The following is a 22981-nucleotide window of genomic DNA, read 5'->3' on the forward strand; positions in this document are numbered from 1 at the left end:
ATAATTTCTCCAATCACACTATTAAGAAATATAATCTTTACATTGTAGTTTAAAGTTATAACAAGCTAAAATTGTCATAATGATTCTAACATTATTGATTAGAATCTTGTTAACAATATATATTTTTTAAAATAATACATCATATGCATGGAGAAAAATAACACCTAAAGTTTATGACATATTTATTGTCTTATATGTTTATGATCCTGTCAAAATAAGTTTCCTTCAAATCATTATTTTCTATATAAATTTAAACATGAATATTTATTTATTTATTAATAATATATGTATATTCTAAAGATAAATAAATTACATAATAAAAGTCATTTTGATGTTATATTACTTCAATTTAATTTAAAATATTTGATATCGATGGTGGCCATTAGTTGTTGGCCGTGGGCATTAATGGTCAAATGGGTCAAATAGAAGATAAACTAGGTCATGAAATTAATTAGGGGTTAGAGGGGATCGAGCTAAGCTTATCCAACCATTTACTAAATTTTAAAATTTGAAATGCCACTTCTTTAATAAAACTACCCTCGTTATTTTTGACCCACTACTCCAAATAATGTAAAATCATCCACGGCTAAATTAACCTCATTTTATTTATTTATTTATTTAAATAATACAATAAAATTTTATAATTCAACTTACCTGCAAGCAAAAATATGAACTTTTTTTTTCAATTAATTACGATTTAAATGTATGTAATATTTTAATAATTAATGACCTTGAAATATCACATCAAAAATTATTTAATTTTATAAATTTATTTCATATGTGAAATATGGATCATAAGGTAAGGATTAATTGATTATTCAGATATTTTATAAATAAAAAAATATGAACTTTTAAATATGCATAAACTCCTACAAATTGTAATTATACATGTTTTAGTAAATATCTCGCGAACATCTCTATTTCGCCGGCGAACTTCCATTGCCGAACTCCGGTATATATGCTGATTTTCTTATATATCTCGGTTCCAGCGTCGGTTAAAAATGGAGATTTGATTACTGTTCCCGTCAAGAACCTCTTTTGGGCGTGCGACACTTCCTCAGTGTCACTGTGCGGCGAAGACGTTGGAGGCTAACGGACGATCGCCGGAGGTCTGCAATCACAGACACCGTGAGATGGACGGTCGGCGGGGCCGGCGAGACCACTCCGATGCTTAAGTCAGCGACAGCAGGAGAGAAAAATGAGAATGGAAAGTGGCTAGCAACAGTGAACATATCTGGCCCCTTCACAGGGGCTCGCCTTATATAAGGGAGAGTCGGGCCGTACCACGGGCAAAGCAAGGTGAACCTTACCTTGAAAGTACTCTCCGTACCTGAGAGGGGTGCTGTCTTTAATGAGGAAGTACACTGTTGACAGTGGAGTACGTCTAGACGGCGCGTGGCCATACCCAGCGGCGTGTTTGTCAGATGGAGTGGTCAGTAGGACAAGAGAGGGAGTGGTCAGTGACAGAAGGTACGATTCGGCCCCGACTCCTTGGGTCGAGTCGGGTGCGCTGCTCAGTCGGGCAATCCGGGAATCGGCTTGGCAGGGCTATCTGTGACATATGCTGACGAGCTCCGATTTCTCCGGACGAGTCGGGCTTGGATGTAGACCTCTCGGGCGGTTACCCCGGCTTCTGGATTCGGGCCCCAGTGCTTCAGTCGGCTGCCCCCGGATGATTGACTCGACTCGGCCGTGTCTCTCGGTCGGATTCGTACCCGTATCCTTACAACCGTGACAATTACCGTATTGATGGGGCAAATTCAATTGACTTCAGAATCGATGCCGGAGCAAGGAATTGAGCCGACATGTGGCGCCGCCGAAGAAACTGGATTTGGGCGAAAGAGAAGAAGACCAGAATCGGGCCTCCATCTTTTCTACCTCCGCCTCTTCTTCTTCTTCCTCATCTTCCTCCGACTCCTCGTCCTGTCTCATTTCTTCTGCGTCCATGGCGGCTCGTCCCCGGCCGAATCAGGCTCAGGCGGTTAAAATCGAGGACGACTCCTTCGGAATTGGGGATGCTTCTGCTCGTGGTGGACTTGCTGTGGCGTTCCTCGGTCGGGTTTGTGTGATCGCGTGGGCCTCGTTGACACTTTTCGTCGTGGGGTGCTTGCGCTACGGCAGCGAAACATCCGGCACACCGGCACCGAATAAGTAGGAGGAGGAGGAGGAGTGTTGGCCGGCGACGAGGTTTTTGAACGTGGCGCTTTTTGACATTTTTTTGGTATGAAAAATATGACATGACGCTATTTTAGAAATAAGAGGGAAACGGAGTTGAGGGGTTTTTCTGTTAAATTGGAAGACTACATGGTTATTTTAGTCATTACACGTTGGTCGTCTTCGCTTGTGCCTTTACCATCCCTGGTCCTGCTTCTGAAGCTCCAGGTTTGTGCTGTGGAGTCAACAAGAAACCCTAGCGTTAGCCACGATGATCCGGAACAAGGCCCCGACGGAATCCGACTTGCAGGCTGCTCCCCCTCCGGTGAGGGTGAGGGCTGTCACGGCGGCCTCGCACGCCGCTATCCAGCCTTCATCCCCAAGCTTTTTCTTCTCTGCCGCTGCCGCCGCCAACCCCTCCGCCGGATCTCACCGTAGGATCGCCATAGCCGTCGATCTCAGCGACGAGAGCGCCTACGCCGTTAAGTGGGCCGTGCAGAACTACCTCCGCCCGGGCGACGCAGTCATTCTCCTCCACGTCCGCCCCACTTCCGTCCTGTACGGCGCCGACTGGGGTGCCATCGACCTCTCCGTCTCCACCGCTGCGGACGCGGAGGATGCTGGCTCCGAGGAGTCACAGCAGAAGCTGGAGAGTGACTTCGATGCCTTCGCGACCACCAAGGCTGAAGATCTCGCCCAGCCGCTTGTCGAGGCTCATATCCCCTTCAAGATTCACATCGTGAAGGACCACGACATGAAGGAGCGGCTTTGCCTCGAGGTGGAGAGGCTTGGACTCAGCGCGGTGATCATGGGCAGCAGAGGCTTCGGAGCCTCAAGGAGATCCAGCAAAGGAAGGCTTGGCAGCGTCAGCGACTACTGTGTTCACCATTGTGTGTGCCCTGTGGTGGTGGTTCGGTATCCCGATGAGGGGGGTGCAGCTATAAGTGGCGTTGCGGAGGGCGGCAGTCCTATGAAAGCTAGGAGATCTGCAGATAAAGACTCCGAGTTGCATCCAGTTCCAGAAGAAGACGAATACCATGACGCCTCCAATGAGCATAAAGGTCATTGCCTTCTCTGCCAAACTATTACTCAGATATTTTCAATTCCTATAAATGTAATGGACTGGGTAACGCGTGGGGTTACTTATTAGTGTTATTATTTTTGTTCTGCAAGAATTATCTTTTGAACAATTTATAAGGTTCGGTAGAAACTAGGCTAAAAGAAGATTTTTGTTCAGTATCAATTAAATGCATATCAGGATAGTAGGTGAAAACTGCGTCTGGTTAATAAGATAATTGACGTGTTTTGGAAACATGTACCTTTTTTGTAGTTTTTTAAAGGAAAAGAGTAGAAAATGGTGGAGTTTTGCAGTACTACCTATAGATGAACTATGCCTTCATTAGGTACTTCGTTATGGCTCAATTTCTATATTCACAATCATAATTAAGTATAACTTCTCTCTCTATTCAAAGAATCCAGTAAATCTCTCTTTTCTGCTTGTTGCATCAGCTACTGACAACGACACAGGCTCTGAGTGATTGTTAGGATAACTATTCACCTTTATTATCTAATTCGTATGATCTCTAATATGCATGTGTTTCCCATCATAGAATTACGACAAGAAGCCATTTGTTCTGACTATGCGCAAATTGATATTGTTACTGCAAAGAAAGTTTTGATTATTTTTGGTTTTGTTGTAGCCTCCTAACTGCTTGATTTTGAATGCGTATTGGTTTAACATGTATTGGAACCTGATGTTGAATATAATTAGTTTTCACATACATTTGCTAAATTTGTTAAAAAATCTATTTAACATCTAGAATGATGTTTGGAAATGAATCCAGGAAGAGAGTTTGTTTATTTGTGTGCATAAGAATATGGGTAGCCTTTTAAATCTTCATTGTCATTTATCAATTATATGAAAAATGTCACAACTACACAACTATTATGTCAGTTACAAGAGAATTTTTTTTATTCATATATGGATGCACAAACTGCATATGTAGCCGCATAGGTCATTTGGTCCTGCATATTGAAGTCGAGTGCATATTTCTGGTACTTTGGCTCTTTATTTCCCTCCATTTCCATGTCAAATACTTACACTTTGCTACCAATAGTTGGAGTAGACTCTGTTGATCATGTTATAAAAAGTTATTAGTTGTGTAGAACAACGATTGAAATCTCGAGTCTTTTCGCTCGATACCAGTGAAATTTCTCATTCCGCTAGCGGATCAGCACCAACACCAGCGGATCGAGTTCGGAGGTCATCGCGTGGGCTACACGTGCCCGGTCGCGCGGAACAATGGGATTGGATTTTTAAACTTAGATTTTAATAATAAGTTAGGTTAATAATTTTAATCAACTTCTAGCTATAGTTGGGATAATTTAAATAGACTTAATTAAAGTCTCATAACTTATTATTTTTAAAAAATATTTTATTTTTTATTTTTGTATTTTTAAATATTTAGATTATTTTTTTATTTTTAATTAATATATTTTATATTTTAAAAATATTGAAATTATACCGGTACTGCACGATACGATACCGAAACTGTATCGTTCTGGTCCAGGATCGAAACCTTGGCACGGCTTGGTATTTTAAACTTTAGTGTAGAACACTTCAATCTATACCATTGGGTACTCACCGCATAGGCAACCACTTCATGCTATAAGCAGCAGTCCCTTGCCACCTAGGCTTGACTTTAAAATGATCTTAACTCATCTTGTGATTCTCTCTATGTGCAGCCTCCTTTGACATATGAACTCTTTAAGAATTGATGGCCTTTTCACAAGCCACCACATCATCTTCCATTGGCACTAGAACCCTTTAGATCTTACTGTCCAAATCTTTGCAAGTATTACCTATTATGCCACATTTCACATCTTAGTCACTAATAGAAAATCACAATGGGCCTGTGCCTGTATTTGACCTTGTATGACCTTTTTGATTCAACACCTTCACATATGCACTTGCCAGTAGCAAATCGAACTCCAGCAGAAATTGTACATGCCTCCACAATGTCTATTTGTCTCCTTTGCTATTCTTAGTAGATTGAGCCATCTGGGACCAGTTATAGGAAGTGTCTCCATGCTCCACGACTTGTCCTATGAGCTCCTTGCCTGCCGCTATGATGATTCAATGTCTTTCTATCTTGTACACATGATCTCTTGCAACACTATCTCTTTAGTTTGACACCCACATCAGGCAGTAGCAAATAAGTACCAAACAGCAGTAGGTATCCCATTTAAGTCAAAGGCCCATACTAGCCAAAGCAGGGGTAGGGCAAATCCTAAAAAAAAAAAGTGGCAGTGGAGAAAATAAATTTTAAAAAGAAAAAATTAACATCTAAAAAAAATGGCAGAGATATTCTAAAGAAGATTGCAGAGAACAATCTTGAAGTAGTGAATTCTTGTTGCAAATTTGAGTGAATTATGTTACTGACAACTTCTAATGCGGATACATCTCCTGTAGACAATAAATTTCATCATTATCTGCAACATAAGTCTTGAAACTAAAATTCTTCCACTTTTCCCCATCTCATTCAAATTGAAGTACCAGTAGATCTCTAATATTATCACACATTCTTCTTTTGTATCCTTTTTCTTATCAATTCATTGCAAATTTCATAGATATTAGTTAACTTAGTTCTCTTTTAACATCACGTAGGGATCTTTTGAGAAAAATAATAAATAAACGTTGTGGAACAAAATCGATCCTTTCAGAGATCCATGTGAATGTAGTATACATGTTTGATTGAGTTGTCACCTTTGTTGCATGAATGGAATAATCCTGATAGCAACTTGATTCGGTAGATCTCAGCACGATCAAAATGATCGCGCCTCTTCGGTATCCACACGAACAAGTCCTTTGTTCGTCGTACGAACTTAGCCTTCGGAGAAGAACCACTTTCGTTGTGCTAGCAACTTAGATAGTTTTGCTAAGAGTAGAAGAAGAGGAGATTAGAGTGATCCTCCACTAAATGCAGAAAATTGGTTTTTTGTACTCATCCAATGAATAAAAGGTCATCCAATGAATACAAAGGGTCATCTAATCAATACCAATGAATACAAAGAGTCATCCAATAAATACAAAAGATTTTTGCCTTTTGCTTTCCTTTTCATTAATACTCCATTAATTTCTATTAATGGACATTAATCCTCTATAGTGGTTGAGTCTAATCTGAATTAGATTAGACTCAATCCAATAATCCAATAGTTGAATTCATTTGAGTCTAACTCAATGAGTCTAATTCGGATTTGACTTAACCCTATAATCTTAGGGTCCATCATATTTTAGTCAAACTAAAATATACCCATCTTCAAATCAACATGTTCTTTGTGTGTGACCCAATAGGTTCTTATAATGTTGACAATATATCTAAAACAATATTTTAGATACATAAGCAATGAGTGGTATCTAGTAATGCATCATTGCTACCTAAGTGATGAGAATGTCGAGATCCGACCTAACTTTTTTGTGTCTATTATTGTATAACTTGATCCTTCTATCCTCGATATCTATATTGATCCATGAGACATAGACTGTGTCATCCCCTTATCAATTCTTGTGTTTCTTGATCTCTACGTAGACTCACTTAACTAAATGAGTTCAATATCACATATTGACTTATTTGAGCATAACCATGCATTTTAGTAGTCCTACTTAATCAATGAGTCCACAGATATCACTTCCGTCATATGGAAGGGATAGATCCCATCTACATCATTCGCATCCCTCAGCATAATTTATTGCATACCAAGTGATTGACTTTGTAGTCCACCTTATTACAGGTGACATTTGTCGATACTAAAAGACAAAGTAGTCCTCCATTTATATTACAACTCTGCTTCGTCAAAGAAAGATTTATTTGTTCTCTATTTTTATTTTCTTTGCCTTTTCTATTTTAAGAAGTGTCACGTCTTGGGAGACGGTTGTCCAAAAAATTTTGGCATGTAACAATTCAACTTTCCTGAATACATAATATCATAGGGCCTACCCAGCCACTTAACAAAACAATACATGTGTTTGTATCACTAAACAACTTGAATAGAGGCCCACACGGCCATAATTGATCCAGCACATGCATGTAACATAATATACCACCACAACAACAACACGTATAAGTCGTAAAGCGTCACAACAAAGCAACGATAAATTCTACAAGTCTACCGAAAACATACACGACGCATGAGACTCATAACAATATCCATGTCCATACATATGAATCATAAACGCAAGATCCAAATTCGTACAATACAAATATAAGTGTTAAAACCACTATCCAATGCAAACCAACAAAAACATACAGAATAAAGACAAACGCTCCTACTGTGAGATGATGGGGCAGACTGACAAAGCTCCAAGCTCCAAACAACGTCCTTATCTGTTACTTGGGGAGAAAAAAAGGAAAACCTCAGGGTCTGAGTGGTGAGTATACAATACTCAGTGGATACAAAAATGAAAATGTGCAAGAACATATAGAATAAGATAATAGGATATCATACAATACATAAACAAAGTCAATATACTACGTACAGTAACAGATATCATGCAATACGAACACAATCAAGTGTAACAACCATAGCTATGTAACAACAAGTGCAACAACTATAAATGCAGAAGACAACTATCAACAAATGCATGTACAAATGATATGCATGGTCACTGTCTGCACTCGTCACCCTCAGACACTCACCCAGTGTAGTGAACTGGGGCGTACGATAGAAAAGCTGCACATGCTCCAACAACAAATCACTACTTATCAAGTGGGGAGTGGGTAAAATATCACAGGAGGGCTATCTAGCCAGTCCTGGTTGCACCCAATTTAGTGCAACAATTGTTCTCACTTTGATGCCACTATCATATAGTGTCAAGTGAGGCCAACAATCACAACCATGATCGACACCTACTTCTATCATGTATATGTCATGATGCTCAACTCAACAAGTTAGGCCTATATCTAATCAGACATAATCAACATCAACTTAGAACAAAACATCATTCACAGGATCATATCAAGATCAATCATCAAAAATAGCAAGATTATCAACAAGGTAATTAACAATGAAAATAACTATGCACTTACGAATAAACTTGTGTGGACCATCCACAGGAGTACTCACCTGGTATGACGACTACCGATACAAGAACCCTAAAAAAAAACTCCTCGTATGTAACAAGATCAACAATCAAGGTCATCATCGAGGTTCCACTTATTGGAAGCCAGTGAACGAGCATCTTCAAAATTTACATCTCTTCTTGCATTTTTTTTTTCCAGTCCCAAAAGCTGCAGACACAGCAATAAACTACCTCAAAGTCTCAATATGTGTCATACACCAAAGCTTCTGATTCATGGTTCCAAAAAAAACCCTATTTTTGCAATTGAAGTTTCCACATTCATCAATTGATCCAAATGGTCATCATCATCATCAATAGGTCCACCGTGAAACATCATCCATATGGGACTCCTCCAAACATGCCATGTGATTTCCATTTCTCCAGTCCCAAAAGAATATCCACTTGATGTCATGTGCAATGATTGATCCACCATTGATCCACCATTCTATAGGAAGCCCTTCCCAAACACGTCAGTATGTCTTGGATCGCATGCACTTTGTAACGATTGTCCTGAGCATTGCATCCACCAGCAAGTAGGTTGCCACTTGATCCACCAAAAGAAAAACTATATAATTCTTGAGAAGATGTAGTTCTTAGTGAAGAAACCTGCTTGAATGTCCTGGCATCCCATGCTCTGACAGTGCCATCAGATGAACAAGAACAGATTGTTTGTGGTGAGGATGGAACAGAAAAAGAAATTTCATGGATTGTTCCATTGTGTCCTCTACATTCGCCGACATATTGACCAGTTACAGCTGGATAAAATTTGATTGTATTTGACGATAAGGGCAATGCCAAATGTGAGGTCTCCTGGCTTATAGTATTAGTAGTAGCCTGCATTTGTCGAGGAAATCGCCTACTTAACGTGGCTAATTCTTCTCAATCCTACCTACAGACACATTCCAACCGCCACTAGAATAAGAAACAATGAAAAAGAGTGAGGGGAAAGGGGGAATAATCGCGGCCGACCACCAGCAAAGGGAAGCAGCACGGTGAGCAACGAAGGGCAGCGTCACGCCGCAGGGAAGAAGAAGACGGTGTTGTAGGGTTTCTGCGAGCAAGCCAATGAACAAGGGATGCCCTGTTTTTATTGTGCAGAAGAGGAACAACAGTGCGGCTAGGGTTTCCAGCACGAACTGGGAGAAAAAGAAGCCAGACCGGATTTGAATTTCAGGGTTCACTGTAGCAAACCGGTGAGTTACTGTAGTAAACTGGGTTTGTTTTTGATTCGCTTGGTTTGCCAACCAAACGAACTCCGATTCGATCCAAATCAGTTTTGTTCAATTTGTCTTCACAAGACGAAGCTTTTCATTGCATCCATTTTGACAAATCTCTTCCATGACGAACCAAACCAAGTTAGTTCGATTTGGTTCAAAACTGAACCCCTTTTGATTCACTAACCGAACGACTTCTAATTTGAACGAAATCAGTTTCATTGATTTCGTCTTCGCAAGATGAGTTTCAATTTTCTTGTATCTTACAAGAACAAACAACCGAACTCTAACCTATCTTGGTTTTGTATTCCTTCTTTTTCTATATATATATATATAGAGAATCGTTCTGCTGGGCGACTTATGCTGGGTGTCGCGTGAGCGGCGTCGACGTGGAAGCCACGTGGCTGGGAGCGCGTGTGCATGGTAAGGAAAAGTAGCCTGAGCGTCGCGATTCCTCCAAACCCTAACCCTCAGCCGCGATTCCTCCAAACCCTATTCCTCTCCTCGCTCGCGATCCCCTGCTCACCGCCTCTCTTCTCCCCCTGCTCTCTTCTCCCCTCGCCACCGCAACCTCCCTCGTGATTCCTCTCCTCGCTCGTGACCCTGCTCGCCGCCACGCCTCTAGTCTCTTCTCCCCTTGCCACTGCAACCTCGCGCGCCTCTGGTCTCTTCTCCCCTCGCCACCGCAACCTCGCTCGTGACCCTGCTCGCCGCCGCGCCTTTGGTCTCTTCTCCCCTCGTCACCGCAACCTTGCTCGTGACCCTACTCGCTGTCGCGCCCTTGCTCACCGCCACGCCACTGCTCTCTTCTCGCGGACAGGTGCGCTCTGCTCGATGTCGTGCCGCCTGCACTGCTCGCCGCCGCCAACCTTTGCTCGCCACCGCTACTCCCTCTGTACTAGGGTATGGTTTAGGGTTTAAACTGCATTTAGTTTGGAATTATTTCATAGCATTCAGTTTAAACTGGTATGGTTTAGGGTTTAAACTGCATTTAGTTTGGAATTAATTCATAGCATTTAGTTTAAACTGCATTAATTCATAGCAATAGATCATTCATAGTATTAAACTATATTAATTCATAGCATTTAGTTTAATATTAGATCATTAATAACATTATTACTATACCCTTGCTATTGATTGTGTGTTGATTATTTGTCAGTATGAGTTTACCTTACAATATGTTTGGAATTCTTAGTCCAAAGGAATACTTCAGAGAGCTGACAAAGGATTCTATTGATAATGATTGTTTTTATTCTTTGGAACAACTTGATTCATTTAGTATCCCATTTTATCTTTAGTAAGACTAGGATCTTTCATTAAGATTGCATGATGTAGCAAATATATGATGCTAGAATCTGTCTAGAATTCTAGTAAGCTATTCGAAACATGATGAAAGAAGCATCGATTATTAAGCTCAACAATTCTTATTCCATTTTCTGATTTGTCATTTATTTTTTTTGCAGGAAACTTGCAAATTAGTAATTCTTTATATAAGTAAATGGTATGCTATTTGTTTTTAAGTTCTAAAATTTTATTTTTATAAAATTCTGAATGTTTTTTTTTATATAGGGAAAAACATATGTGGTCTTTGTTGGACGCAAACCAGGTATCTATGACACATGGATAGAAATATCTAATCAACTTACTGGCTTTAAAGGTGCTATACACCAATCTTTTAAAAGTAGAGAGGAGGCAGAAAAAGTTTATTATAAACATTTGAATAAAACATCTACACACACTCCTTTAACATCAAGGGGAAAAGAAATTTCAGGGGCAACTTCTAGTTCAAATTCAAATTCAAGGAGAAATCTTTCGAAGACTGAACAAATAGCTAAGTTGAAAGATATGTTAGAAGACATAAAGCAACAATTAGATTCTCTACAAATGAGTAGTGATGATTAGATATGTTATTTCAAGTTGTTCGGGAATGTTATCCTGTAAATATTGATTATATCTAAATTGTTGTAAGTGTGGTATCAATGTAAGTGGTTTTATCTAAGTTATTATAAATGGTGTGTTGAACTTGAAATTATATTTGAATTATTCTATTTGAGTTATTGGTGTGATATACTTTGTTTTTTTTCCTCAATGTGCTTAATGAACTTTTTTGTTTGTATTTTAGCTTCGTGTTAACCTTTAACCTTTGTGATACAAAAAGAAGAGCAAAAAAGGTAAAGTACATTGTAGATGATGGTGAAAAAGGTAAAGTACCTTTGTGATAAAATTACCTTTTTTGTTCTTCTTTTTGTATCACAAAGGTTAAAGGTTAACACGAAGCTAAAATACAAACAAAAAAGTTCATTAAGCACATTGAGAAAAAAAATAAAGTATATCACACCAATAACTCAAATAGAATAATTCAAATATAATTTCAAGTTCAACACACCATTTACAATAACTTAGATAAAACAACTTACATTGATACCACACTTACAACAATTTAGATATAATCAATATTTACAGGATAACATTCCCTAACAACTTGAAATAACATATCTAATCATCACTACTCATTTGTAGAGAATTTAATTTTTGTTTTATGTCTTCTAACACATCTTTCAACTTAGCTATTTGTTCAGTCTTCCAAAGATTTCTCCTTAAATTTGAATTTGAACTAGAAGTTGCTCTTGAAATTTCTTTTCCCCTTGATGTTAAAGGAGTGGGTGTAGATGTTTTATTCAAATGTTTATAATAAGCTTTTTCTGCCGCCTCTCTACTTTTAAAAGATTGGTGTATAGCACCTTTAAAGCCAATAACTTGATTAGATGTTTCTATCCATGTGTCATAGATACCTGGTTCGCGTCCAACAAAGACCACATATGTTTTTCCCTATATAAAAAATAACATTCAGAATCTTATAAAAATAAAATTTTAGAACTTAAAAACAAATAACATACCATTTACTTATATAAAGAATTACTAATTTGCAAGTTTTTTATAAAAAAAATAAATGACAAATCAGAAAATGAAATGAGAATTGTTGAGCTTAATAATTGGTGCTTCTTTCATCATGTTTTGAATAGCTTACTAGAATTCTAGACAGATCCTAGCATCATATATTTGCTACATCATGCATCTTAATGAAAGATCCTAGTCTTACTAAAGATAAAATGGGATACTAAATGAATCAAGTTGTTCCAAAGAATAAAAACAATCATTATCAATAGAATCCTTTGTCAGTTCTCTGAAGTATTCCTTTGGACAAAGAATTCCAAACACATTGTAAGGTAAACCCATACTGACAAATAACCAACACACAATCAATAGCAAGGGTATAGTAATAATGTTATTAATGATCTAATGTTAAACTAAATGCTATGAATTAATACAGTTTAATACTATGAATGATCTATTGCTATGAATTAATGCAGTTTAAACTAAATGCTATGAATTAATTCCAAACTAAATGCAATTTAAACCCTAAACCATACTAGTTTAAACTGAATGCTATGAAATAATTCCAAATTAAATGCAGTTTAAACCCTAAACCATACCCTAGTACAGAGGGAGTAGCGGCGGTGAGCAGAGGTTGGCGGCGGTGGCGAGCAGTGCAGGCGGCACGACGTCGAGCAGAGTGCACCTGCCCGCGAGAAGAGAGCAAGGGGCGCGGCGGCGAGCAGGGTCACGAGCGAGGTTGCGGTGGCGAGGGGAGAAGAGACCAAGGGCGCGCGAGGTTGCGGTGGCGAGGGGAGAAGAGACCAGAGGCGTGGCGGCGAGCAGGGTCACGAGCGAGGAGAGGAATCACGAGGGAGGTTGCGGTGGCGAGGGGAGAATAGAGGCGGCGAGCAGGGGATCGCGAGCGAGGAGAGGAATAGGGTTTGGAGGAATCGCGGCTAAGGGTTAGGGTTTGGAGGAATCGCGATGCTCGGGCTGCTTTTCCTTGCCACACGCGCGCGCTCCCAGCCACATGGCTTCGACGGCGCTCATGCGACGCCCAGCAGAACGATTCTGTATATTTATATAAAGATGAATAAATTGTTTGAAGCATATCAAATGTATACTTTAGCATTGAACCATCAAAGTGCTCAACCAATCAAACCGATTCTATGTCTTCTCCAAGTTTGGTTTCTTGATGCCAATGATTTATCTGCAGTGTAACATGTTGAACTTTTGTCATAGTTGGCAAAATTAGCTTATAACAATACCAATTGCTTGGGTTGGATCAGTATTAGCAATCATGTATCTTATTTTTTCTGAGAATTGGCATCTCTTAAAGGTTGAAGAAAATATTTGAAAACAACTAGAGATAAAAGAATTTGCTATAAGTTGGTTATATTATTATAAAAATTTTTTTTGATAGATCCATTAAATTTAATCAAATTGAGAAATAAAACGGATAAACTTGTGTTAAAATTTAATCAGATTTTCATAACTTTGAAAAAATGACCAGTCTATCATTTTCTTTAACCCAGCTTGATTCTTATATTGCTTAACCTTGTCACGGTTCAAGATTCACCATAAGTTCAAGGATCACTTATGTTATCACTCTTTAGATTCGATGCCTCTCCTAACTTTTTGTGACTCACTATTTATCAAGTGAGTTTATTGTGGAGTGAGAAAGAAGACAATAATTTCTCAAACAATGAGGATCTTAAAATTACCCTCCCTTCAACTAAAAAATTGGTAATATTAAATATTATGTAAATAACACATTAAGAAAAATATATTAAAAATATGGTATTATTAGAAATCTATCCTAAACATGTTGTTATTATTGGTTATTGTCTATTTTTATTATCTAGTAATTAGATATTAATAAATAAGATTATTCATATATTCTGTTATTTATAACTAGATATGTAATAATATAAATAAAGATTCTTCTTAAGATTTTTGAACAATTTTATTGTAATATAAATAATTTTATTAAAAAAATTCTCATTTTTTATTTTTTTCCCATCAATTGTGATTTCACCAATCCTACTAATGCAGTCCAATTGAATCTTGAATTCTTTGAGTATCCAATTCCAACTCCGATTCCAAATCAGAATCTGATTTTGACAACTATGACTTTCAGAAATATCTAACTTCAACTTGAGGGTTGTAGAGTACATAGTTGTTTAACTTGTAGGTATTTTGTCAGAGGTATTTAGATGAAATCTTTTGGTTTTCTGGTATTGCATTCCCTTTACTGAGTTGTCAATGACACTCTTAGATTGTTAGTGCATCTATAAGAGTTGAGTCTTTCAATTAAATTGAGATTTTAGGGTTCAGTTCATCCACAAATTAAAACTTCCATTTCTTTTTGTGATGTTTGTCACTTGAGCGATGCTTGAGCTCTGAAAGATTGTTTGTCATCGTTGTGGTAAAATGAGCTTATCCTCCATGTTTCAAAGTGCTACTTGACAATCTCAGTTAGATGTTGACCTTCAAGTAAGCAAAAACAATTTTCCACACTGAAAAATGCTCAATGAATCTTTTAATATATCTAAGCAGCGAGAGTATTTCCTGCTTTACTATAACTGATATATGATGATCCGGGTATTGAACAAATGTTTTTGTTTTTTAATTCCATTTTTTATGGCGTTATTTTGACAACAACCGTATGTCAAAATCTGAACTTATGATAAGTTGGCCTTGTATGCCTGGCCATGCACATATATAGTTTGTTGATTTAAATTCTTTCTAATGTTTATCTTCAGAGTTCTGTGTCTTCCAAATGATTCATTAATCCTAGCATCCTTGAACTATTTCATCCACAGATATTATGAAAGAATTTCAGATTGTCTGGGTGCTTCTGTGTTTTTATTAAATGTTCGTCATTCTGAGCCTTGTAAATTTTTGCTCTTCTGATTAATTTCACCTCAGGATACGTAGCTTTCATTACTACTACATATTTTATTGAGATTTATCTTCATTCTAATTGGGATTGCAATTATCTGTTTTGGTATTAGCAGTGCAACTAGTATAAATTTAAGTTCTCAATACATATGTAATACAAAATCTGATAAGCTCTCTAGGATTTCAGTAATCTCTTGATCTAATAAGAATTATAAAGAGGCATGTATAGCAAACTCAACGTAGTGAGTGCTTGTGTTACTTGCAGGTAATTGAGTATTTCTGTGCGGCTATTGCGAGGTAACATTATTCACAAGTTCATCTTGGTGTGCGTCATACTACAGTTCGTTCACTTTTTCTTCGTTCCAACTTTTCTTACTGAAAAATGTTTATTAAAATCACATCAACTTATTTTTTTCCTGTTCAGATGGCGTCTGATTGTTAGTGCAGTGATACTTTCGTCTATGATATTGCATGTTTGATTACGCCAAACTGGTTATATCTGATTGCTACAATATTTTTTGCTAGATTTGGAAGCTTAATATTGAATGGAGGTATCCAACTGAAGATGGATAGGTGGATGTTTCATCACTTAGCACTCCTATTGGTTTCACATGTCAATTATCTTCGAATCTGGATGATGTCTGGTTACCGTTTGTGTTAATCAATGCCCGATTTGTGAAAAAACATTCATGCTGTTGTGTGCCTTTACCGTTTCCACACTCCATGGTCTATTTATGATCTTTCAGTGACATGGACAGTAACTTAAGTTATCACTTGAATGTATGCTTAGAATTGAATCCTGCTTTCATCATGTGTTTGATTATGAGCTCTTGTTTGAATCATTTTGACAGTCGTAGCATCATTTTGGGAAGACCTTATCTTAGGATTGAAACTTTGATGCCTTGTTAAAAGATTGTAACTTACATTCCTTTTTTGCTAAGTTATGGTTGGCTTCATTCCTATAGCAAGGTCAAAGAAGCAATTTGGATTTATCAGTATGCATCTAGTCTTCTGTAAGCATAATAATTCATGCCAAGCAGAGATGATTCCTTTTAGTAGGAAGTCTACGTTGTGTTAGTTTTAGTTAATTATAATTTTTATTGTAGTTGATTAGTTTGTCAAGTTTATTAATCAGTTTAGACCACAATATGAGCATATAGTTGGATGGGTACAAATATAGTAGAGTCAAGGTTGAGTGGGGCCTTATGCAACTCACCCAAAGTGGCACTTTGTGAGGTTATTGAATTCAACTAGTGTGGATATGCCTTTCTGGGACAAGACCACAGCCCTTGTTTAAGATAGATTTCATTAGCCTGCCTTAAGATGAGACACAACTAAAATCATCTTACAATGTCTCATGTGACTCAGAGTTAAGGCAGCCAATCAAAACACAGATCTGTATATGCCCAACCCACTCCCTAAGAGCCATGAAAAAGGTCTTATGATGAATTTTGTTCTAGGACTTTCCCGTGTCAATTGAAGTCATGATCAATAACAATGCATCTTATATAGTTACATTGTTCTTTAGATAGGTTATTAGGATGTCAAGTTTATGTTTAGTTTGTTAGTGGCTTTTGGAAGATGCTTTGGAAATTATTTGGAGCACAACTAAAATTCTCATTTGCAATTTACCCTAATTTGATTGTCAAATTAAGGCTGTGGGTCGCAACTTAGGAAATCTATTTAGACGCCTAGGAAAAGAAAAACTATGGGATTTATCTTGTTCATTGTGAGTTTGCTTAAGAGTTCGGTGTAAATTGTTCTACAAGTAAAATCCTATTTGAGATCATCTATGGCTTCGCATGGTGTCCTTCCATCTTCCAAGTTAGCTAAGAACTTTTCTAAGCGTATTTGAGAGCTACATTTGGATGTCATGCAGCGTAATGGCATGTGCGATGGCAGTCAATCAGTCAGGCTCGCCACCTGTTCGTGCAAATGCCTTAAAGGGTTCGTGCCCAAAGATGTGATGCATGAGAATTACTGCTTGGTGTTGCAGAGCTCAACTACTTGCGATTGCACAGCCTACTCATTTGCTCGATGCAACAGACATCGACAGCAACACTAGATGCCGGGTTTGGTTTGGAGAGATGATTATTGATCTTGTGCATGATTCTGGGAATTCGACAATTATAGGTCCATCTAACAATTTTTGCTGAAATTGTTGGATGGCCTTGCCGTAACAAAGCAACATTAGAAACACAAATCAACAAAGAAAGGCAACATGGTGCACGAAAAGGAAACAAAAAGAAGCCTTATACTAACCTTAAAACCCTAAAATATTTTACACTAGTCTTTGACGAACAATTTACAATTTCAAGGTGGGTCACTTTCAGATTGTGCAACTTAAACTCCTCGCCAACTTGATAATATCTTTAGTTGGAGTTAGATTGATGAGGATTAAAGAAAAAAGTGTAGAACAATTGTAATAAAGTGAAGTGAGGACATACATTTGTGCAAGTTAGGCAGATTGAGCTGGTGAACTCGTTTTTCTGGGTGGACTGTTGATGAGTTTTAGCTGGTTTTTTCAGAACTTGATGATTTAGTGGCTCGATTGAAGTTTGGAGTGCATTTAGAGTATTAAGAGCGAAAGTTTTTTTTTTTTCACCTTTTTGGTGTATTAAGGAAGAAAGAAAGATTAAGAAATGAGACATAAATATCAATTTGTTTAGTTATTGATGGTATTTTTACCCTCATATTATATAAATTTAAACTCTATGACATTCTAATTCAATTCTACAATGATGAGTTATGCCGTAATAAAGAAGTCAACATGAGCTCAAACATTTTCGAGCTCTAGTAGTTGAACCTACCAAAGTTAATGAATCAAGTTAATTCTCGCATGGAGTCGCAAAAATCGATATCAAAGGAGACTTATTTTTGAACAATAATGAAAAGAGTTGGTTGCATGAAGCTACTATTGAGTTTTACATATCTCAAAGTAGACTTCTATGCTTAAATCAAGATCAGTTGACCTTAAAAATGGCATGTATACATGCTACTTGTGCTGACGTTGAGTTGGCCCTAGGCAATTAACCAAGAGCTTATCTCTAGTCAGCAGCAGGATGAACTGCGATGTCATCTTTAACTCATGTAAAGAAGCTTAATATTAGGAATTATTTAAGAGAAACCCTCTCCGATGATCAAGTTAGTCAAATAAATACGATGATGTGCAAATGATAAAGAAAGTAGTTTTATACCTCGAAAATACAGATCCCCTTGGTTTACATGTCACTCGGTCTTGTATAAACTTGGATGATTAGGATCAAAGTGTGCTATTAATGGAAGTCGCTGACATTCAAAATTCTGATCAGATAGAAAATGTGTTGAATTGGTAAAGATTGAGATGGATGACATATTTAAGAAGGGAATTATCTCAATCAAGGAATTTGCCATGCATTTTCTCGACACAAGTATTCTTGCTCAATTTGACCCAACTAATCTTCCTAATGCTCTATTGGTAAGATATCATCCATGAAAAGTCAAGGTCTGACCTTGAAGATGAACAATGTCAACTATGCCTGCTAGATGACTTCCATCAGTTGTCATGCACACTAATCTGTACAGTTTTGATTAGTCAGGAGATGATTAATTTAATGAAGTCATCCAGGTTTTTTTAATTTACTCTGCCTCTTCTCTACCACAAGGCGAGCCATTTTTATGCTCTGGGAGAAGAGAGGTTCTGTGATCAGAAACTGCTGTTCTCTTCATATTTGTGCAGAGAGAAGAGTAGAGATCAAAGAATGTTCATCGACGGGATTTGGATCGTGCTCACAATTTCTGCAGGAGTTATGGTTGCTCTTGGTCAGACAGGTGAGGATCAAATCTATCACTCGGGAACTTTTTGTTTGAGCAAGTTTGCCATTTGAAGAAGCTTCAATTCTAGCTGTCTTTTTGGCTGCCAAATTTGTGTTCTTTATAAGTTCATTTTTCTCCTCTCGCAAGCTTCTTGCAGAGATGCCATGAACGCCTGCAACTCCTCTCTGGTCCTCTTCTGTTTTTGTTGGTTTTATTTTGTTGATAATCAATTTAGGAGGCAACTTTAATTTACAGGAAACTTAATTAAGCTGGTAAATTCGAAGAGATTGAACTTAAACTACTGCTTCTTTTATCATGCTTTGGCATTTTAGCGAGGAAGAAATTACTTGCATTAAGTTTCTTCACCCTTTTGAGTGTAAACCAAGTAAAAACAACAACAACAAAATCAATTGCGTTGACAATATACACTCAACAAAAGAAGAGTGACGAACAGGATAATATTTATGAACATGATAGTCAACGACTTTAGGGTCTGTGGGCCTCTTCATGAGTAGATGTTAAAAAAAAAACTGAACTGGTTGACATATTTATTCATCTTTGTCGTCAGCAATAGAGTCAGTCGAATGCGATGCACCACCAACTTAATCCATACAATTTGAACCGACGACCAAGTTTTTTCCTTAACTGCGTAGTTAAAAAAAATAACAGCAAGAGAATTGTTTGGAGTAAATTTTGTTGGTCCTTCCCCTGCAGGAGACACACTATACGCTGGCAAAGTTTTGGTGGATGGCCAAACCTTAACCTCAGCAGGAGACACCTTTGAGCTGGGATTTTTCAGACCGAGCAATTCGAGCGATCGATACTTGGGAATATGGTACAAGGAGATTCCTGATCACCCTGTGGTGTGGGTGGCTAACAGGATGGCCCCTCTTCTTAACACCTCCACAGGACTGTTGAATCTTACCACAACTGGAGATCTGTTACTGCTTGATCAAGGTGCGAATGTCATCTGGTTGATAGGCTCAGTGAATGCTAGTGACCCTTCACTCAAGCTCTTAGACTCGGGGAACCTCATTTTGACTGAAAGTGCATCAGGGAACATCTTGTGGCAAAGTTTTGATCATCCATGCGATGTGTTTTTGCCTGGAATGAAGATTGGAGTGGACTTCAGAACCAAGCTCGATAGGCAACTCACGTCGTGGAAGAGTGTGTCTGATCCTTCTCCAGGGGATTACTCCTACGGCATGGACACTCATGGAGTTCCTGAAGTCTATATATGGAGAGGAGCCTCTAGAGTCTTTCGAACAGGGCCATGGGACGGGAATGGTTGGAGTGGTCGCCCTGATCTGAACACAAATGGCATTGTTCTGTTTCAGTTTGTCGATGACCAAAATGAAATATACTACACATTTGAAGGGGTGGACAAGCATGTTCTAGGCCGAGCATTTCTCGACGACAGTGGAGTGTTGCAGCGATTGTTCTGGTCCAATACAAGCAACCAATGGGCTCTTTATTGGTCGGTTCCTTCGGATCCTTGTGACCAATACGCGACCTGCGGAGCAAATGGCATTTGCACAACCAGCTATTCACCTATCTGCCAATGCTTGCAGGGTTTCACTCCCAAGTCAGCTAAAGATTGGAACCTTAGAGATAATGCAGATGGTTGTGTGAGGTCAACAGATTTGAATTGTTCAACAGATGGTTTTTTGCATCTGTCGAATGTGAAGCTGCCTGCCACTCGCAATGCCAGTGCAGTGAGCAACATGACACTCGAAGAGTGCCAAAGTTTGTGCTCGAGGGACTGTTCTTGCATGGCATTTGCTATGATCAGAGACAACATGTGCCTATCTTGGCCTGCTGATCTGATGGATATTAGGGTTTTCGCACAAGGCGGCAATGATCTATACATCCGGCTTGCAGCTTCTGAATTAGGTAACAATATATGGAGACTGAAATCAACTTCCTGTGCAGAACTATACATTCAGCTTTCAGTTTCTAGTTTTATGAACTAAAATGCAGCAGAACTAAAATCAACTTCATGTGCAGATTCAATAAGGAGTTCAGGAAAGCAGAAATCATTGGCGATAATAGTTACTATTCCAGTGCTGAGCTTTCTTCTGTTACTATGTGTTGGTTCATTTTTATGGTTGAAGCGAAGAAGCAAGCTCGGTATGTTTACTACTATTCATTCACTTGTTTACAAAATTTCGATCTCGTTCATATGAGCAACATAAATTAAATTCACTCTTAACATATTTGCGAAATATAAACAATGGTTGCTTGTGATTTCTAAAAGCTATTAAATTGTATAACTTGTTCATTTCTGAATAGTGAAACCAGTCATAGTAGACCCCTCCACTCCCAAAGAAACAGAGCTCGACTTGCCGTTATATAGTATGCTTTCGATAAGAGCTGCCACAAATGAATTTTCAAGAGACAATATAGTTGGAATGGGTGGATTTGGCTTTATTTACAAGGTCAAGATGCTACATTTTTATTTATTTGTAAGTTAATATATGCACTTAACATTATTTTTGACAACTAACATTCAGTCTCTAAGATATCAGGGTAAATTAGCCAATGGACAAGAGGTTGCTGTGAAAAGATTGTCCAAAGATTCTGTACAAGGTACAGATGAGTTCAAGACTGAGGTTTTGATCATTGCTAAACTACAACACCGAAACCTTGTTCGTCTATTGGGTTACTGCATCGAAGATGAGGAAAGAATCCTGATCTATGAGTACATGACAAATAAAAGCTTGGACACTTTCATATTTGGTTAGCCCTGAAACTGACTATTCTATACATTCTGAAATGCATCTTATGCACCATGTCCTGTGAGTATAGAATCAATACATATGCAATAATGCAATTATGACGAAACTCGAATTATTTTAAAACTCGAAAGGTCAAGGTCCCAAGGTAATAATATCTGAGCATAATCCATACCTTCAACATTTATGTATGTGCACACACAGATCTGTCAAGACATGTTTAAGAGGATCTTGGTATCATGACTAACCTAGACTGAACATTCAACAGATAGTAGAAAGAGTGCTTTACTTGATTGGCCAAAGCGCTTTGACATCATACTAGGAATTGCTCGAGGCCTCGTTTACCTCCATCAAGATTCTAGACTAAAAATCATTCATAGAGATTTGAAGGCGAGCAATATTCTCCTGGACAACGATTTCAACCCAAAAATTTCAGACTTTGGAATAGCAAAGACTTTTTGTGTAGGACAAACAGAAGGAAGCACAAATAGAGTGATTGGGACATGGTAAGCACCATTCATTTGTTATTGGTGATAAATGCTACTCGACAAAGTTTAACATGCTAATGTTTTCAACATATACAGTGGTTATATGTCTCCAGAATATGCAATGGGTGGACGCTTTTCTGAAAAATCAGATGTTTACAGCTTCGGGGTCTTATTGTTGGAGATCTTGAGTGGAAAAAAGAGTACCGGTATTTTTGAAGCAGATCAACCTCAAAATCTATTAGGACAGGTTGAGTACCTTCATACATCTTTCTTAAGATTGTCAATTTAATATAAGTTACTAAAAATTCAAACTCTATGTGAAAATTAAATACTCATAGGCATGGAAGCTATGGAGAGAACATAGATGTGCAGAACTTCTTGTCGAATCAAGTGGAGATTCTTACACCATGTCAAAAGCATTAAGGTACTTTCAAGTCGGTTTATTGTGCGTACAAGAAGGGAGTGAAGACAGGCCACCAATGGCACAAGTAGTCGTGATGCTAAGCAGTGACTCAGCCATGATGGGTCAACCTAACCGTCCTGGGATGTACACTGCTAGATCTTGCACGGAAGCAGTTTTCTCTTCTAGCGAGTACACTATAACTACATTGGAGGGGCGATGAAGCTCAAGTGATCTTCATATCAAGGTTCTATCTGCAAGTTCCTTAAGTGTTTCGTATACTTGTGATTCCTTCA

At 38.1% G+C, this 22981-nt stretch overlaps 2 protein-coding genes across 3 annotated transcripts; both read left to right on the plus strand.

Moving 5' to 3' along the window:
* Positions 1-2339: 2339 nt before the first annotated feature.
* Positions 2340-16073, plus strand: LOC141821345 (universal stress protein PHOS32-like). Of its 2 annotated transcripts, XM_074708759.1 has the most exons (3): positions 2340-3215; positions 15533-15564; positions 15793-16073. In XM_074708759.1, exons 1-2 carry the CDS (start codon positions 2426-2428, stop codon positions 15538-15540), a joined length of 798 nt encoding a protein of 265 aa, XP_074564860.1. In that variant the 5' UTR covers positions 2340-2425; the 3' UTR covers positions 15541-15564; positions 15793-16073. The 2 variants fall into 2 exon arrangements, with proteins under 2 accessions (XP_074564860.1, XP_074564859.1); XM_074708758.1 differs by lacking the exon at positions 15533-15564.
* Positions 16074-18916: 2843 nt separating this feature from the next.
* LOC141821343 (G-type lectin S-receptor-like serine/threonine-protein kinase At4g27290) lies at positions 18917-22971 on the plus strand. Its single transcript, XM_074708757.1, has 8 exons — positions 18917-19077; positions 19777-20955; positions 21070-21192; positions 21355-21500; positions 21591-21801; positions 22066-22303; positions 22382-22532; positions 22624-22971. Exons 1-8 carry the CDS (start codon positions 19008-19010, stop codon positions 22906-22908), a joined length of 2403 nt encoding a protein of 800 aa, XP_074564858.1. The 5' UTR covers positions 18917-19007; the 3' UTR covers positions 22909-22971.
* The last annotated feature ends 10 nt before the right edge of the window (positions 22972-22981 follow it).

This window comes from Curcuma longa, chromosome 2, assembly GCF_044706935.1.
Source record: "Curcuma longa cultivar G26 ecotype Majalengka, Jawa Barat chromosome 2, ITB_CL_G26_1.1, whole genome shotgun sequence".
NCBI classification, from domain to species: Eukaryota; Viridiplantae; Streptophyta; class Magnoliopsida; order Zingiberales; family Zingiberaceae; genus Curcuma; species Curcuma longa.